Raw genomic sequence first — 20093 nt, 5'->3', positions numbered from 1 at the left:
CAGTGGTGGCATTGAGGTCACTCGTGTATCGTTTACATGTTTGTTGTAATTTAACGCTCCTTTAAGCTTGTTTTCACCGTGTTGTTGTGTTTCGGACACGAGGTATATATCCTCACATCTGTTTGGAGTGACAACCCTCCTAATTTGACTCCCGCCCTCATTCTCACCCCTGTTTACCCCCAGCATGCCCTGCTACCCAGCTGACCTTATCAGCACGTTGGGGCAGGAGTGCAGGGTCCCACAGGAGGACGGGGCTCCGCTCATCCACCCGGCTTAGGAGGGCAGGGATTGGGTTTAGGCGACAGGTGCCAGAGGGACCAGCCAGTCCCTTTGCAACAACACACACATACACTCACACACATGGAAATATATACACACTGAATCTGGCCGTGCCTTAATCCCCAGCCAGCTGTTGCAGTTGCTAGCCCAATCAGTCTAAAGTGTCGAGCACTGGGGAAGCTTGTGTGCGTTTGTTTGTCAGGGTGGAGGGAAATGTGTGCGGGGAGGGTCAGGTAGCTGTCATACATGCCAGTCATCCTAGCAGTCCAGTGCATTTGGAATTGGACCCCTCTCCACCCGATGACGGCCCGGGCGCCCAGTCTGATAGATTCATAACACATGTTCCTGGCACCGTCTCACACACTCACAAATAATACACCCTCATTCATTATCCTCCCTCTGGCTTAGATATGCCCAATCCTATCACAGACCACGCCAAAGGCCAGTAGAGGTGAGACAGGGCAGACACCCCTCTCTCCTCACAACACCCTCCTCTCCTTTGAGCTGGCCCATCCTTGTGTGACCCTATAGACACGGGCTAATCCATCAGGAGCACGGAGCGGGGGTGTTTGGGTAAGGGTTATGGATTGTGCTGCGTCTGCTGTCAGAGGGTATCGCTGCCAGTTCGTGGCTCATGTCATCACTGGGGTTTCTCAACATCTAGCAGATTATAGCAGGATGGCACCGATTGTCAAACAGAGTCCACTGTAAAAAATCATAAAGGCCCAGGCATTGGTGAGACACGCGAGCTAATACTGGTATCACTCGCAGTCGGCTGCTTTGGACCAGAGTTCGCCTTTCTCTTACAGTTCTGACCTTCAGTACAAAACATGAGTTTTTTGGTCATAGAGCCGCATCACTCCTGACGTTTATTATTTATGTTTAACATTTATTTAACCCACAGGTTAAACTCTAGTGATTAATAACGTCTTTTGCACGAGTATCCTGGGCCCAGATACGCAGCACCGTTGTTGCTCAGGTGCCTTTAGGAAAAAAGATGATTTGCAGAACAGAAATAATATTAGGAATGGTTAGTTAATGTTAATGTGGTAATGTAAGCTAGCCGAGTGTGAAGCAGCGGGAATGAGGATCAGGTTCATTCTTTGGCCCAGGACGACTCTGACATGCAGACTGGAGGAGTCGAGGGTTGAATCGTCCGGTTAGTAGTCAACCAGACTCAGCTCGTTACCCACAGCCGGCAAATAAATGGATGGACGAGTTTATTTCTTTCTCTTTAATACTGCTTGACAAAAATAGAAAATATTGTACTGTACTTTAGTACTTGTTTATTAACGTGTACATGGCATTCAACATCACAGTGCAGGATCAAACCGTTAGAAGCTTCAGCAACACAGATGGAGACAATCATCAACATTGCAGCAGCACCGAACACGGAGATGAGAAACACAAAATCAAGGATATAGCAGATTACCATAAGCAGCTGATAACCCACCTAAACTAATTTCATCAGCTGGGCTCTCGGGGAGGCTTCAAGGGTAATCTGAATGCTGATCGAAAGCCTTTTTTTTCCCCGTGACAGGAATACGGCTTCTTGCTTATATGGGCACACCGTGGCTGTTAATAGTCCTGTTTCTGTAAAGCAAATGCAAGTCTTATGATGACTCATGCTGTGTTTTAATTTCACTACATACGTGATCACAAGATGAAAATCTGCAGCACTTGAAGCAATTTCCGCTGAGCTAATTTGTTGTTGTTGTCTTATAAAGCGAGCTGTACATAGGGAGCTTTAAGACGCTGACCTTCCTCCGCTGAGTGTTTAAAAAAGTGCAGGTAAAATGAGAAAGTGTTTGTTTTGCTTCCCAGGAAAGGGCAGCTTCCAGTTAGACATCCTCTTTCACATGGGTGTCGCTGAAAAGCAAATGCAAGTCTTATGAGGATGATTCACATAATACGATGATTTCTTAATGTCATTAGTCTATTATGTGATCACAAGATGAAACTCTGAGCTACATCACCAGTTCATATGGACCATTTCCACACATCATGTTGTGTATGAATATGATATCAGTTAAAAGCCACATCAATAAGATGTGTTAATACGATCCACTCTGCAGTCACAGTCTATGCATTATCCAGACCATCCTTTCTCTGTCAATAACGCAGCTAGTGATGCTCCCCTGATAGTGATTGCTATAAAAGAGCAGAGTGAGCTCGTATTGATATTGGAAAAAAGGAAAAAAAAATATATGAGGTGAAGTTGTTCAAATTTCACATTGACTTTATTTCTGGGTGTAGCCACGGGATTGGTAGAGACTTAACAGAAGTAGATCCAATATCAATGCTTTTAGCCCACATGGCCAGTCTTCACATAATCAATGCCGTTTGACAATCAGAAGCAATTAGCCCAGAAATATTTGAAATGATGAGTATAATATGTTTCTCGCAGGAAATACTAAAATAAACTTTCACAGGACAGAAAACTTTAGTATTCTTCAGGACATTCTGCTCTTTTCAAGTAAAGCAAGTAAAGTCTTTTTTTAAATTTAAGATTACTAGGATCCTTCAAGTGTTGATCGTGTATATTAGCAGGCCGGCTCTAACTGCTTAGTTCAAGTTGTTCAAGAGGGCCATGAAACATGGTGACAAACAACTAAATTAGGTTAACGTTAGGGGTCTCTTCTCAATAACTGAAACCTATTTACTCAAATAGAAAAATGAAGCTGTGATAAGTTGGCATCACATCACAACATCCTTCAGAATCTTTGACATTGCCAGACGGTAGCCGGTCTGATCACGGCCTCTAAATTACGAATGGAAAATCATTCCAAAGAAGAATTTCCACCATTGTGTGGTTTTAGTCAGTTTTATGAAATTTGATGACGCATCCAGATGATACAATGATTTTAGTAAATATGCTGCCAATATGCAAAGGGTCCCTGCTTTGGTTTGAAAGGAGTCCCGTGGTCTAACTCGTTGCTGGTCTTATGCTTTTCTTGTACCTTAGCATCATAATCTCGTTGTCTGTTGTGACAGCCATGTGCTCTATACGCCGTTAACCCACCATACAGCCCCGTGACATCATAACGTCTGTGTTGCACTTTTAATAGTAGCTCTTCGTTCAGAAAACACTCTAAAAAACCTGTTTTTATGTGAAAGTCCTCTTTTTCACATCGGCAGCGTGTACATGACCAGGCCCACTAATGTCACAATGTTGCTCTGATGTTGAAGTCACATTACAGGTTTAACAGCTTTACTAAGAAGACACCAGATAACGTCTAGTGATGCTAACTAATGCCAATATTGAACAACTTTGCTTTCCAGTCTGAATGTATGGCATGATGGGATTTGTAGTGACCTCAAGGTCTTCCACTCGCTTCAGGTGTTTGGTTAAAAGAAGGAAGTTTGATGATGTATTAACTCTGGGACATGATTCAGGCAGGATGTGGCTTTCATGGATACCTAAGGCATCGGGCCGCTTCTTGAAAGCTGCTGCTTGTATTTTGCAGCTGAACACTCTATGCATGTGTAGTCTATAGAGTCCATGTGGTTACTGGACTGTACAGACGTGTGCGTATGAAACTGAGTGTGTGCATGTGTGTGTGCGTGAGAGAGAACTGGAGAGCCCCTGAGTGCTCTTTGTGCTAATAAAACAGCAGCTCTATGGGACACTGGACACCCTGGATCAAACTCCATCACATTACTGAAATATTACACCTCCCCAAGCCAGGGGCCTGCAACCAGTTGATGTGTGTACATGTCAAAGGTGTGTGCGACTGCATACATCAACGGGCGTGAGTAGTGATGCATTCTCATATACACAACTGGGCGTGTGATGAAGTATGCATGCAGCCATGAATAGTTCTATGTGTGTTTACCCATGGTGTTGTCAGCATCCTGACAGTCCCTTCACAATATGCTGTCTGTGTCTGCTCTCTAAGTGCTGGTGCTCGTATTGATCCCCGTCCTGTAGGGAGGATATTGTAATATGTGAAGGCTCGATGTCTCTTTGCCACACTGCCACAGAACACATCCAGACTCAGCTGAATAAAACTGTTCATCAGTTGTCACAGTATAGGAAGGAATTTAAAGTTCTTCCTCTTTCATGCTGTGGCTGTGTCTAAGAGCACAACTGTGCAGCCTGAGTGACACTTTATCTTTATTAAATACATTTGAGTGCGTTTTAACCACATTGTTCAGAATCGCCCCTTTCGATTTCTGCCCATAGTCAAGTGAGCTAAACTAGCAAACTTACTAAGAATGCATACACCCCAGACCTTTTGCCCCCTAACGCAACACAGCCTGATAATTTCTCACATTTGTTATGTGTAGGTCTGCATATATTTGTATATCAGGGACAAAGGAGTGGGAGCAGGGGAAGCACAGAGATTTAAAGCTCCACTCCCAGCGCTTCCTCTCAGGGTCAGGACCTCAAGGCTTTGATCTCTCATTAGGGGGCAACCATAACACATACACCAGCTCAACCTCTACTATATCACTAGCATGGAGAGAGAGCGCGGCATGCTTAAAGGTTAAACGGTCTAATTTAATGACTCGGCACAAAACACACGGGGTGGAAGAAGATGAAACGATAGATGTTGTGCAGAGATAAAGAATGAATGAAAAAGTGTTAGTATATATAAATACTGAAATACAGCTTGACTATGGCCTACATGCTTCAGGTTGCATTATTGTTTTTATTCAAGTCACCAGCAGAAATTTTAAAGAATCACAAACTCCTGTAAATTCAGTGTAATTGTTTTTTTTTTTCTCTAAAAACGGTTGATATAGACACAAACTGTTAGCTGGCATAATTATAGTTGTCAGCCTTAATTTGTCAAAGCCCAGTGTGGCCATAGGGCAGAAAACAGTGGCAGAGCCAAAAACAAAGATTATCACTCCTTATCAGAGGGTGAGGACAGCGAGACGTTGTTAGGAATCAGCAATGATCCCGATTTCAGTCTCAATTCCACCCAGCACAGATGAGCTCAGGGCCTGCCATCACAACTAAATTGCACTTGACCGTGACAGGTGTTTAATACAGCGTAACACTGGATTAGATGACAGGTTAATGAATCTTAGGGTGAAACGGGACAAATACACAAAGCAATTCAAAGAGCGAGAGAAAGCCACGTAGATGTTTCATGTTTTTAATGTTAAAATATAATTATTGTTATTATTCATGAATTTTCAAATGTATTGCTTTACCATACAGCTGTTGAGCTAGTAAAGCACATCCTTGATTATTTTGGGATTATTTACTTTACGTTTCTCAACCAAAACATTTGTTTTAGTGGTTGGATGTTATGTCCAGTGGATTGTGAATTCTGTTTTTTAGTTAATAACAGTTTGTTTTTTTTAAACAAATGTTTGACAGATTTTTAAAATTTGCAGCCACATCATCTGACATATTTAGTACTAATCTTTTTTCAGTATTATCTAAATAAGATAACATGACAAATGAGACTTTATTCATCCCATATTTGGAAAATGATTTTGTAGCAGCTGATAAAATAATAATTAAAAAAATAGTCATCGTCACTATAATTATCATCGTGCATACTTATCATATACAAATTCATTTCAGTTCAGTTTTATGTGTATAACGCTAAATCACAAACAAGTTGCCTTGAGGCATTAATATTATTCTGTACGGGCCTACAGTGATATAGAGAAGGGTTAGCATTAGTAAGATGAACTATTACAAATTCATCTAAGCAAATAAATTTTTAAAAAAGTGATAAATTATTAAAAGTTATACATTATGAGTGTTAGTGCATGTGTTTTGAAAGATTTCTTGCATCGTGTATCATGTACCTGTAATCACATAGTAAAAAAATTTAACCCGTGGTTTAGGCTTGAATTAATTTGCCACTATGTGTTTATACACCAGTCTGCAGTTTACCATTAGTCATTATTTATCTCTGGCTGTCTCTCTCCCCTCACCTCTCGCTGATTGCAGCTGCCGCTCCCTGAGCCTGGTTCTGCTCGAGGTTTCTTCCTGTTAAAAGGGAGTTTTTGCTTCCCACTGTTGCTCATAGGGGGTCGTTTGAATGTTGGAGTTTTTCTCTGTATTATTTTAGTCTTTACCGTCAAATATGAAGTGCCTGGAGGCAACTGTTATTGCCATTTGGTACTATTTAAATAAAACTGAATTGAATTGAACCACTAATTTTTTAATGCTTCAGATGTTGCTCTAGCCTTAAGTTTATAGTGAAAACATAAATATCTGACTGAAATCTACCAAAAGAAATAAGAAATTGACACCACCTGAATTTTCTACCACTTATTTGAGTCTGCCCGCCACCAGGCCCTCTGACCACCACCAGTAGGCAACGGGTGAAGTGTCTTGCCCAAGGACAAAACGGCCGAGAATGACTGAGCCGGGGCTCGAACCGGCAACCTTCTGATTATAAGACGAACGCCCAACTCTTGAGCCACGATCGCCCCACTTTACACTTTTGGAAATCCTTATGCTCAAGCATGGTGTTTGTTATCTACAAGCTGTGCATCTTATCATAGAAGTCCAACAAAAAACACAACTGGGGTTCGGATCGAGAAGGGATGTAACTCCCAGTCACATCCCTTGAGGTCACACTCTCCTTGCCCATATGAGTGTACAAGTCCCCAGTAGGTGAGTGAAGTCCCAAACATCACTGGATACACCGAACTGTCATTTTGTCCCATAAGTGCAAGCAACAGGCAGGACCTGTTCAACTTCTTTGTCCACCTGGAAAACATACAGACACTGAACTGGGGGAAAACACGTGTAGCAGCCACTTTACTCCCGAATAACCAAAGCACAGAGTCCCTCCTACAAGTGGTGGCCCCACAGGAGGGAGGACCCATGTATTGGTGTCTCTGGTGTCACAGTGAGACCCTTTGTTCAATAAACACTTGCTAAGAGGTTTAGTCATGGTTTAAAAAGTCACACTTCTTATACATTTGCTTATTTAAGGACAAGTCCAAATGATGCAGTTCTCGTTACACATAAAGAACAATGCAGGATTCCAGTTCTTCAGCTGCCATTTACTGTTATTTAATTGCAAGGCCAAATTCTTTAAATTATTTATGCATAAATAAATGACCAATTTCTACATATTCAGTATATCATAATATTCAGCCATTATTTGAATGTCTCCTGAAGTGCATTCACAGGTTTAGCCTTCTCAGCGGTAAAAATGTGAATCCAAAGTCAAAAGGTGTGATTGATCATGCTGTGGAAAATGAAACTCATGTGAATGTTTTTGCTTCGACATTCAGGGACATTTCCCAGTGGCGCCAGAGGAGGTTAGGCGGGTTAAGAATCTTAGCAGGACTGCTAAAGCCTTTTGGAGCGGCTCCTTATTAATCTCTCCCACACCCCCAGCAAGACATTAGCAATAGGTTTAGGCCGATTTACCTCGCCTGATAACGCCCCGCCAGATTTTTCCAATCAGTCGTACACATGTGTACACAAACACAGATACAGAAAACTATATTTTATCTACACACTTGCAGACTTTAACAACAAGCAGCTGTTTTCCTTGCATGCATCTGTCTGTCTTCTTCACTTGTCTGTTCTTCACTTCACTCATTTCTTGCTTCACTTTGTATAAAGTTACATTTCTTTCATTCCTTTTTCTCAACTTCATCATTTCCACCCCTTTTTGGATGAAACCACCATTCTCGTCTCCAATTTTCTTTCTGCTCTAGCAATTTCCTTCATAGCTGTCTTTCTATCAATTTATTTCCTGTATTCTTCCTTCTCTATAATTTCCCGTTTACCTTCATTTGATGGGTATTTGGGTTCTTCATCTTGTTTCTTTCTAAAGTCATTCCCCTTTTCTCTTTTGATTTTGTTTCCTTGAACCATCCAGTAGGGGAGGTGATTTATCACTGTTCTTGGCCTGCATCGACATAATGTGGCTTCTAAGTTTGATAGAAAAAAAGGTTGTTGTGCATTAGTTAAATATTGAAGTCTCACACAGAAGAGCAGGATTCAGACCCTGTGTAGTTTTTCATCTTACATCTGTTTGTTTTCTCTCACTGGTATGACTCAATGATTCTGTTATATTATGGTTGTGGTTTTCTGTAGGCAGCACACAGTTGTACAGTCTTTAATGTTAAACTCGGTTTTACACTGTGGACCAGTGTCACAAATATTAATGCAAAACTTTACTGCAACACCCTGGTGTGCTGAGATTTTTGGACTCTCTTTCACACCTCAGCTTGCCACCCCACCCCCTCAAATCCTAGCATGGACACCCTGTGTGTTGGAGGGGTGAGTTAAGACCCCCCGACTATCCTGGATTATCCTTCATATAAGAGCCTTAGTGCTGGCCAGTACTGCAGGACTACTGTCCACGTCAACATACACTCTCTCTCACACACACGTGCACACACGTATGCAATCATATGCTGACCTCAGAGGAGGAATCAGGGCAACAAGGATACAGCTCAGTGATAAGGAAAAATAATAACAGGTAGGTCTTCATAAGTGTGTCTTTCAGCATCATGAATAAATGATTCTTCTTTGGACTTATAATGGAGTCGCTTTCCTGTCCCTGATTTTAAAATCGTAGATTTTTTTCCAAGTCACTTCAGTTATTTGTGGATTAAAAATGTTGGAACAAAGAAAACAAACATAACAACTTTGAAATGACAAACTCAGTTAGATAATCAATAGAAATGTACTTAATGGCTCATTAATTTATTATTGTTTGAAGCGAAGGTTCAAACATTTCAAATATCACCTTCGTTTCTCGATAGCTTTGTTGCAATTTTATAGACATTAGAATTAAATTATTTTCAGTAAAACAGGTTTTTATGTACTTTCAAAAATGCAGCAATTGTACAAAATGTTAATATTCCCCATTAATACCTGTGTAACTGCAGCACCCAGGTAACAACATAAGCTTTATGTACAGACGTCAGCTTGCATATATTGATGTGACAGCATGCTTATGTTGTATCATTTAACTACCACCTACACTACATCTACACTATATGTTGCTGCAATCAGTGCACTTGTTTGCAGAGCTGCGTTATTGGTTTCATCTAAAATAATTTTTTAATACTAAAATAATTAAAAGAGGGCATAGTCATGTCTACATTTGCAGTTTAGCTTTAATGAAATTGACTGAAAACACTTTACTCTGTTTTTGACTTTTCATTATCAAACATAAAATTGGCTTTAAATACTATTGTTGAGTAAAAACGTCAAGAATCTTTATTGTCATCTTTAAAAGAAGTGATCCAACTTTTAAAATGTATGTTAGACAAGAGGGGAATTCTGGAATAAGCTGGTGAAGTGATGGAGTGTGCCCAGGGGCCACATAGTGGTGGTTGTAGCTGACTTCAGTAGGTGAAGGGGACAGACGTGATGAGGAGGTGTTGGGTAGATGTGGTGTTAAGGAGAGAATGAGGAAGAGCACATGATAGTGATTTTCCTAAAAGGATGGAAATGGCTGCTGTGAACAAATAGTTGAAGAAAACAGAGTAACATAGAGCAACGTATAAGAATGGAGGGAGGTGCACATCTTTTGCTGAAGGTGCAATCTGATAGAGATGGGAGACTGGGGAGAATGTAGCTCGGCAGAGTTGGATGGTAGACTGTAGGATGACTCTGGAAATCAAGAAGAGCAAGTCGAAGAAGGACGAATGTTGCACAGAGTTCAGGAATGAGTTGAGACATGATAGAAAACAGCCGGTAGATGACTGTGAAGGTACAGCTGAAGTGCTGAGAGAAACTGTTGAGAAGGTGTTAGCTGTTTGCACTGGACTGATAGAAGAAGACATCGAGGTCTGGTGGTAGAATGAGGAAGCACAGGAAAGGATCCGAAGGAAAAGGTTAGCAAGAAAAAGTGGGATAAGCAGAGAGGTGAAAGAAGTAGACAGGAGAGAGGGTGGATAAGGCAACGATCAGTAAGGAGGAAATGAAGAGGATGAAGAATGGGAATGCAGTTGGTCCCAATGACGTACCTGTGGAGGTACGGAGATGTCTGTTTTCCACCAGTACCTACTCAGCTCAACTGCACTTTACTCTGCTTCAATCAATTTCCATTAGAATTGAGTGCCACCTAATGTCTCTGGAGTCATTATAGCAACAGCGCCAAAAGTCCTGTAATGTCATTTGTATGTAACACACTCACAACACAACAATGGAGGACGTTAAGGTGATTTTGCTCCTGGTCTCTGGCTCTTTGTCCGACTCGGGGACTGCGGTTGTTAAAAATGGCAGTTTTGATTTCTGTGAAAGAGACACTCTCATGACTTATTTGGTCACGCTACTGGCTAGTCGATGCAGTCTGTTGTCACATTTTCAGATCAACTCAGATTGCTTGGAACCCCGGTTGAGTAGGTACCAAAGAAAGACCTGGTACCAGGTACCACTGCCTCTAAAAACTGAGTCGAGCTGAGCCGAGCAGAGTAGGTACCTCATGAGTGAAAAAGGGAGAAGGCAGTGGATGTTTTAATGAAATTATTTAACACAGGAGAAATGAGAGTGTATGGTTTACAAAGAAAAACTGTACTGATGCCAATTTTCAAAAGCAGAGCTGTAAAAATGTTGTTCTGCAGCATTCGCAACGCCACCACAGGGATCCGTATGTTGTCATTTCTCAAGCAAAAGCCTTGATAAAACTACTTACGTGGATATAAACTCAAATTCTGCTCCACACTCATCCAGGATATTACTTTTATATTAACAATAATAGTATTTGCTATTCAAAATAAAATAAAATAAAGAGTAAAATAAATTGTTCTTTCAAAATGTAGCACCACATTTCCTTGCCACGGTCAGTATGATGAAGACTTGAGGATGGTGGGTGTGTGTCATCAAACAGGCGACCAATGATCTGCTGCCGTTGTCTGAAGTTTACAGCTTCATTTAGGAAAACGTCTCGTTCAGTCCACAGAGTTGCTGTGGAGGGCGTTGATTGATTTAAGCTCTCTCTCTCTCAGTGTGTGGATTTTTTTCAGTTGTGTGTGTGTGATAAAGAGAGAGGGAGTGTTTGGGCGGAGAAGGTGGAGATTAAAGAGGCGGGGTAGTTGCTGTGCTTTGGCCAATGCTCTATGGAGGCCAGTCCTATAAAGCGCTGCAGCCGTGAAATGCGTTTTATTGTCGCTTAATCCTCACACTGTGGCAGAGCCCCATTTCACACTGGATTGTGGGGGGGGGGGCCTGTGTGTGTGTGTCAGTGAGAGAGTTTACGCGCTCACACTCCCCGGGGCCGTGGCTAATTGAACAAATTTGCACAGCAGGGGTGGAGGCACATGCACTGCAGGAGATTTGATTTATGAGCACTGAGGCTGGAGCACACATATACTGACAAAGATGGCACATCTGTGCAAATAACTGAATATATAGCATTTATTATATGCATACATATTTCTTTCAAATCATCAAAGACACACTTACAAGCAAGAACATTCTGGTGTTAGATAGTAAGAAAGTGCAGTCACCACTGGATTGTTTACCTGAAATTAAAAAAAGAAATTCCCAAAAGTTGGGACACTTTCAAAATTGCAACAAAAACTAAAATCTGTAATTTGATCATTTACTTCAACTGTAATTAATATGGCAAATGAGCAAAGATTTTCAGGGTCAACACCAAACAAGTTTACCCCAGGCTCTCTCTCCAGGCTCTCCTACTTTGTGCAGAGTGAGGCCTAATATTGTCCTGCTGACACAGACAATGTCTTGATGGGAGCATATGTCTCTCTAAAATTTCTATGTAAGCCTCTGCATCAATGGTGTCTTCGTATGTGCAAATCCCCCACGTGCACTGATGCACCTCTACACCAATAGGCTTAAAAAAGGCTTTTTGTGTCTCGGTCCATCATAAAATGGTCTAAACCAGAAGTAGTATGTTTGGTTTTATGTTTCCATGTTTATTTCTGATAAACACAGAGTTTTTGGAAGTCATTTATTATCGTTTTTGCCCCCCCCCCAAAAAAAAACAAACAAAAGGCAAATAAAGCTACAATAAAAATCTGCTGTAAGTGGCTAAAACTGGTTTTCATGTACTATAGGATCAAATAACAACCATACTATCCAAATTCTAATTCATTTATTTAAACAGGAGTCCATCACATATCGAATTTGATTTGTTAAATCCTAATTTCTCCTTTGTTCTGATGACACTGTCAACAGGATACAGTTGTGGCTTAACAACACTTAGGTCACTTTTTTAGTTTTTAACAACTCCAAGCTCCTTTATTGTAAAGTTTCATAATTCTCGACAGGTTTTTTATTGTTGACAGGTCTGTAGACCTGTGCAACTGGAATTTATCAACTTTATCAAAAACACTTTTCAAGTGAAGCAAGTTTGCACACAATTTAACAAGAGACAAAACACTATCTGAGCATTCAGTTCAGTTCAGTTTTACTTATAAAGCACCAAATCACATCAGCAGTTGTGTCAATGGGTTTATATTGTAACGTTAAATGATGTTATCAAAGCTGCTGATATTGTCATTCCGTACAAATCTAATCATGAGAAAGACGTTTTGGACAATTTGAAAATACCCTACTGAGTAACCATACTACAGAATAGCTTAAGAAGTTCCAAATGCTACTAGATACACTCCAAGGTCCTATATCATGGACAGCTCTCAGTGTTTTTCTTTTGTTTAAAACAATGATTTATTGACTTTTTGGAAATGAGACAAACAACAACAAATCAGCGCAGCCAAATGCAAACAGAAAGGAAAAAACCACAAATGTACACATCTGGGTCAGAATATGTACAGTATTCCACATTTGATCCCGTTTATGTAATAGCTCGGCAAGTTCACGAGGTAGGTGGTCAAACAAAGGCCGTCATATCCTATAGAATGCATCGCAATTGCCCTTTATAACGGCACTAAGGCGCTCCATTGGGAACACCTTGAATGTTTCTCTGTACCACTGTGTAACAGTGGGGGGGTCGTCTCTGCATCCATTGAAACACATCGCCTCACTAAATGTAAAAGTTTACATAATAAAAGCATTTGTACAGAAGACAGAGAGAGCCCTTCTACAGATAGACCCAAAAAGAACAGCACAGGGTTCAGTGGGACTGTCTGGTGAAAGATTGAGTTTAGCTCTATAGCAGTGTTTTTCCAAAATCTAACAATTAAAGGACATTGCCATATGCGATGGCAGTAAGTCCCCACATCTGTATTGCACAACTCTCGGTGTTTAATTTTGCTTTAGGAACTACCACCAATAAGCCCAGACAGTCACGTGTATAGTTATGTGCACGTTGGACATCAAATCTTCTGCCGCCTTTTTTTAAACTATGGCTGTTTGTAGAAGTCATGGAAGACCAAATGTTTTATAATCGAATCCCCTCATCCTCTGCAGATTTACCTTCTGTCGTCTCTAGTATTATTCTTGAGGTATCTAATTATTTGCCAACTTTTTAGCAGTGATGAATCCCTCTCCATCTTTACTTCTACAGCGATCGTGTTGTATTTCATCACCTGTTGCCACCGAATCGGATTAACTGTCAAATTCCAATAAAGTGCTTGAAAAACAAAGCATCTCCATAGGAGCTGTTTTATTCCTTCTTAAAATAGCAGCGAGGAGCAGTCATGACAAATTGTCTGATGTCTTCACCCCATCATTTCCATCTAAACGAATGCAGACACATGTTGCATGTTCAGCCCAGTGACCCCCCAGTGTAGTCAACTGCTGGGTGGTGTTTATTGCTGTGTTTTGGACTGGTGTGAGCTGCCTTGTTGACTGGTTTTTCTCTGCTCTCTCATTATGCTGCTTTGATGCTTCCACTGACACTTTGGTCAGAGTTTCCAACACCACAGCCGTGCTGTTTAAGGACAGCGCTCTATGTGTGTATTTGTGTGCGTTAGACTGAATGTGTATCTGTACACCGTGGTAGCTGGGTACATGAACGAAACAAAGTAGTGGCCACGCCAGCATCTGGGTCCCAGCCTGCAGAGTCATGGTGTCAAGGCGGTACACACACACACACACACACACACACACACACACACACACACTGCAGAAAATCAGTGTCACATTTAGCTTGGCTCTCTCCCAGCCCTTCCCTGTCATTTACTGTATTAGCTGTGGTCTCAGTGCTGAAATGGCTCATTATGTGGGCTGTGTTAGTGTGTATGTATATGTGTGTGAGAGAATGTGTATGTGTGTGTCTGTTTGTATGTATGAATGTGACTGATTATACTCTGTAAGTGTGTTAGCGTGTGTGTCTGCACGGGTGAGTCAGAGGATCGTGTGCGAGTGTACCCGAGTGTGTGCGTACATTTGTGTGTGAGATGCTGTTGTTGTTTGTCTCCCCACACCACCACAGTGCTGGCCGCACACCCTTTGATGTATCTGTGTGTCTGTGTGTGTGCACGCGCGTGCGTGAGTGTGTCTTGATGTTGTGGCCACAGTGGATGACAAGACGTCCTGCTCTTTCTCAGCAGGATCCTTCCTGCAGCTGCACACACACACACACACACACACACACACACACACACACACACACACACACACACACAGGGTCCATCTGTACCTGGTTACCTCACCCTACTGGCCTTATTCATCTTCTCGTCTCTTCATTCTCCCTTCAGTCAGGAAGTGACATCATTCTTGATTATTTCTCTGTCTCAACCTTACATTACAAAGGTCATTTCAGTGGCTTTGGATCCAACTTCAATTTGCTGTGAACCAAACATTCATCTCTAGGGAGCATTGTGTACTAATTTTCAGTATATTAAATATGAGATACGGTGCCATGAAATATTCAAAGTATTTTCTGTTTCCCCCACAAACTGTATTCTCAGCAGGGTGGGTAAATGTATTTAGACCACCGTGCAACACAAAAAACATAAACCAAAGCTAGACTAGTGACTAATGAGTGCATTGAAGCCCCAGACTAAATGAAATCTGTCTGCATTTGCAGCACTTTGAGGCAGGGTGACCCCACAGCACCTACAGTGTTCGGTAGGAGGGAGAAAAACAGAAGCACATGTGCCCGCTTTCTCCAGCACAACAGCATTTTCTCTGTTTTTTTCCACGGCAAAAACTCTTTCCAAAGGGAAATATGCAAGTTTTATTTCATATTTTCTTGACTTCATCTTGAAGTAGTTGCCAAGAAAAAAAAAAGTAGAACTTTCACATCAAGGTTGGGAGTTAATATCTCGTATGAGTAACTTTATTCTTCAGCACAGTCTGAACTCTCTTAGATGAGATTTACTGTATTTTTTTAAGGAAATGTTCTGGAATCGTTCTTTAGGCTTCTTTGGGTGTCGGCTGCCTTTTCTTCCACTCTCTGGCAAAATGATCCCACAGTGCTTCAATAATTTTGAGGTCTGGGCTCTCAGGAGACAAATCCATGGCTAATAGCGTTGTATTGTGTGTTTTTATAGTCATGTACTGTATGTGTTTGCTGTATTGGCATTGTGTCTGGAATCATTGTCATGCAGTAAAATGAAGCCGCTGTCATTCAGACCCTTTCCATTTGGTATTGCATCGAAATCTGCTGGTGCATTTCTGCATTTCTTGGCTAAAATCCTGCACCAAACCACAACAGATAGCTGTACACACTCACTGCTGTACCTCTATCCTGACCTCAGAATTTACTGATAATTCATCGCTTTTTAAGATTTGTTGCCACTAATTTTCAATCAAGCTAAAAAAACACCCAGCACGCCCCTGCGGGCGGTTTATCCTTCAAGCTCGGGTCCTCTACCAGAGGCCTGGGAGCTTGAGGGTCCTGCGCAGTATCTTAGCTGTTCCCAGGACTGCGCTCTTCTGGACAGAGATCTCCGATGTTATTCCCGGGATCTGCTGGAGCCACTCGCCTAGCTTGGGAGTCACCGCACCTAGTGCTCCGATTACCACGGGGACCACCGTTACCTTCACCCTCCACATCCTCTCGAGCTCTTCTCTGAGCCCTTGGTATTTCTCCAGCTTCTCGTGTTCCTTCTTCCTGATGTTGCTGTCATTCGGAACCGCTACATCGATCACTACGGCCGTCTTCTTCTGTTTGTCTACCACCACTATGTCCGGTTGGTTAGCCACCACCATTTTGTCCGTCTGTATCTGGAAGTCCCACAGGATCTTAGCTCGGTCATTCTCCACCACCCTTGGGGGCATCTCCCATTTTGACCTCGGGACTTCTAGGTTATACTCGGCACAGATGTTCCTGTACACTATGCCGGCCACTTGGTTATGGCGTTCCATGTATGCCTTGCCTGCTAGCATCTTGCACCCTGCTGTTATGTGCTGGATTGTTTCTGGGGCATGGATATAATTTAATAACTTGGCATATATATATATATATATATATATATATATATATATATATATATGTGTGTATTATATGTGTGTGTGTTCATTACATATGTTTGGTTTCACAGGTGTTCAGTGGCTAAACAAACAAAAAACAAAACATGGTACGAGGACTGGACTGAAAAATTTGTTAAAAAGGAGCCAAAGAAAAACTGCAAACACGTCAGAAAGTTGGAGAACTGTTGCTCAAGACCAAGAAAATTAGTCTGCCCCCCTGGAAGCAATTTATTCAAAAAAATCTGTTGTGACTCAACACTTTTGCGTAACACTCTATATAATGATAATGTTACAATATTGTTATTTGGCCTTTTATGCATACACTATCATGCAACAGTTGCAGATGGTTGTACTGAGCTTTTGGTATCATTCATTGTGGGTGCATGATGGTAATCGCTTGCCATACTGAAAAAACTGGAGGCCAGTGGAACAGAAGTTTTTCTCCATTAATCCCATAAAACAGTTCAGTGTTTGTTGCGGATCACGTGGAGACGTGATCAATCCCTCTTCACTTATAATTAATTATTAACTATCACATTGTGATATTTTCTCACCTTTCAAGTCAGGCTCTGTTCTGTAATAATGGCAAAAATGTGTTCCTCTTTTATCTTTGAGTCTTTATGGGTGTATATCTGTGGGCAGGTTTTCATAATTCAAAAGTTTTTCAACCATGAACGATTTTTGTGTAGTTACATGAAAGTAAAAGTTGGGGTCAAAAACGAGTAAAGTAAAACTTCCCCTTCTCCTGGAAGCAGAGGCACCCAAGAGGCTCATGGCCTCTTTCAACTTCACACTTTGCACTTATACAATATATAACACTGAGCCCCCATATAAAGTATCCTTAGCTAGTGTATAAATATATAACATTTCGAACAATGGACATGTTCCCAGGATTCACTGGAGGCTGAAGCCTATGTCAGCGCTCACTGGGGAAAATAAGATACCCTAAATAACAAATGTCTGATTATTATTGAGCATGGTTTATTATTACTTTATATTTAAGTTGCCAAAACTACTTGTTTTAATCATTTGTGTTCAAATATCCTCTTAAAATAAAAGTTTTATTGTCAACCCAACAATATACACTCAAGTATACAGTGGGACGAATTATCGTCCTCCTGGATCAAAGATGCAAACTGTAAAAATAAAATGAAAAAGTAAAAATAAAAAAATAAACTAAGTACAACAGTATTGTAGTTGAATAGAAACAGAATAAGAATAGAAAAGAATGAGAATAAATAAATACACAGTTCTCAATCATAATTAGTTAAACAGTTCTGTATCCATCATTACAACACTGATTTAATAAATGTGAAAGTCAAAATAAACACACACACACACACACACACACACACACACTTTGCTCTATTTAACGTCTGTAAAAGCTGGTAAATATCAGTTTAACAAACTTCACAAATCCACCACAGACACTGGCTCTTTGATGCTGCCACTGATAGCTTTGGTGTGAGTCTAACTGTATTTCCACATTTGTGTGTGTATGTGCGCTCCAGTCTCGAGAGAGGCACAGCTCGTTGATTTTCTCAATGGAGGCTGTCTCCTGCACTTGGCCATATATGCACGTGTGTGTGTGTGTGTGCGCGTGTGTGTGTGTGTCCATGCGGACTGTGAAAACAACCTGCCGGTGGGTTGCATTATATCTTGGCTTTCAAGTATGTGCAGTTTCCTATCAGTTCGGTCCATCTAGTTTCCTTTTTCAGATTGCTACAAATACACATGAACAAACACACTTCCTTGTGTGTGTGTGGGTGGATGCATGTGTTTGCATGTCGCCCCTCCAGGATTTATTGTTGTTCATCACTGTGGCCCAAAGTAAATGGATGACGTATTAGCCTTGTTTTCTCTCCTCCTATTGTCTGCAGATCATCTGGAAGTGTTTTAAAGGCCAATGGCTCTCAAGTGCGGGACACTGAATCATTCAGAGACTTCACATAACAATATTTCCATTGTTTATTTGTCTTTTTTTTATGTCAGTGTTTTCTCCCCGTCTGGTTGGAGGGGGGAAAAGGAAATCAAGAGGAGCAGGGGATTAGTTTGTACAAGAATAAAATTGTTGTATCCTGGATTTTTGCTGGTCAGTGGTCAGTCTCATATTTCTTTTTCTTTCTCTTTTTAATTTTTTGCTAAGAGCATCTCTGAATTATCAGCTTTTGTTGAATTTCAAAGACACCCAGCTCTCTCTATCTCACACGCAGTCAGCAAAAAATAATTCAAATATTATAATACATCATTATAAAAATTATTTCTTTTTAGATGTAAAAACTACTTTAAAATTTTTGCTTTTTTGTAAAATTATCTAAATCTTGTGTGTATATAGTGTGTGTGTGTGTGTGTGTGTGTGTGTGTGTGTGTGGGTGGGAGAGAGAGCAGTAAAAAGACACCCTGCATGTGTGTGAGTTTGTCGGTCTTCTTGCTTTGTAAGCGTGCAGTAGGTGGGAATTATTCTTTGTGTATGAATGAATGTAACCATTTTTGTGTGCATGTGGCTGCTCATCCCGCCGTGTGTATGGTTGTGTGTGCATGTGTTTGTGTTGGCTGTGGCCAGCGGAGATCGATGGTCTGTAAAGTGGATTCCTTATTGGTCTGTTTGCTTTGGCAGCTCTTGAAAGAAGCCCACTGATTATACTCCCAGATGTGTCACACACATGCGCACACACACACACACACACACACACACACACACACACACACACACACACACACACACACACACAGCTCACTGTTTCTTGCTTTCATGTCAGTGTACATATATGTGGAGCTGACAGAGGGGGGTATACATGCTTACCATCCTTCAAGCTTTTATGATCTGGCAGGTTACATCCTCACATCTTCTCAGATACTCGCTGTTTGTCTCTTTCTCACACATACACACAAATACGCACTTAATGGAACACAAAATGGCAACACTGTGACACTGCCACAGGAGGAATGGCTTCTGCAGCAGTGTAAGACATCCTTGATGTAGGGAAGTTTACATTTTATGAGCGAGGTGCAGGTGGAATGGTGCAAGGCTGAGAAGATGCCATGTCATAGACTGTATCAAACCAAAACACGGAAACGGTCACTGGTCACTACGTTCACACGCAATCGCTTCTTGAGTGTTATTACACATGACTGCAGCCCAGGGCTTCCTGGTTAGCATGCTAGCTTCAGTAAATATCTGGTCAGCACAACCTATACTGTGAGGGAAAATGATTTGAACCCCAGCTGATTTTAGAAGTTTGCCCATTAACAGAGAAATGATCAGTCTATAATTTCAGTAGTAGGTTTATTTGAACAGTGAGACACAGAACAATAACCAAAAAATCCAGAAAAATCCATTTCAAAGAAGTTATATTATATTAGGGTGGCTGTGGCTCAGGTGGTAGAGCAGATCAGCTACTGATTGGAAGGTTGGTGGTTCGATTCCTGGCTCCCCCAGTCTGCATGCCAAATATCCTTGGGCAAGATATTAACCCCAAATTGCTCTCCGATGCATCCATCGGAGTATGAATGTGTGTGAATGCTTATTAGTTGCACTTGACTATAGAAGTGCTTGTATAAGTGTGAATGGGTG

At 41.2% G+C, this 20093-nt stretch overlaps 1 protein-coding gene across 4 annotated transcripts in view; it reads left to right on the top strand.

Moving 5' to 3' along the window:
- The window catches only part of bcas3 (BCAS3 microtubule associated cell migration factor), a 315169-nt gene that overhangs the window by 245562 nt on the left and 49514 nt on the right, over positions 1-20093 (top strand). Inside the window, exon 23 of one of the 4 annotated variants that reach the window (XM_026193354.1) lies at positions 18400-18616. The exons of the other annotated variants lie outside the window; for them this stretch is intronic. Coding sequence (XP_026049139.1) covers positions 18400-18419 — 20 coding nt within the window. The 3' untranslated portion in view covers positions 18420-18616. Of the gene's footprint in view, positions 1-18399; positions 18617-20093 lie in introns of those variants that run through there. 4 annotated transcript variants of the gene reach the window in all.

Source organism: Astatotilapia calliptera, chromosome 14 (genome assembly GCF_900246225.1).
Source record: "Astatotilapia calliptera chromosome 14, fAstCal1.2, whole genome shotgun sequence".
In the NCBI taxonomy this organism is placed as follows: domain Eukaryota; kingdom Metazoa; phylum Chordata; class Actinopteri; order Cichliformes; family Cichlidae; genus Astatotilapia; species Astatotilapia calliptera.
The sequence above is the reverse complement of the archived record's forward strand: the minus strand, read 5'-3'. Positions and strand labels throughout refer to the sequence as shown.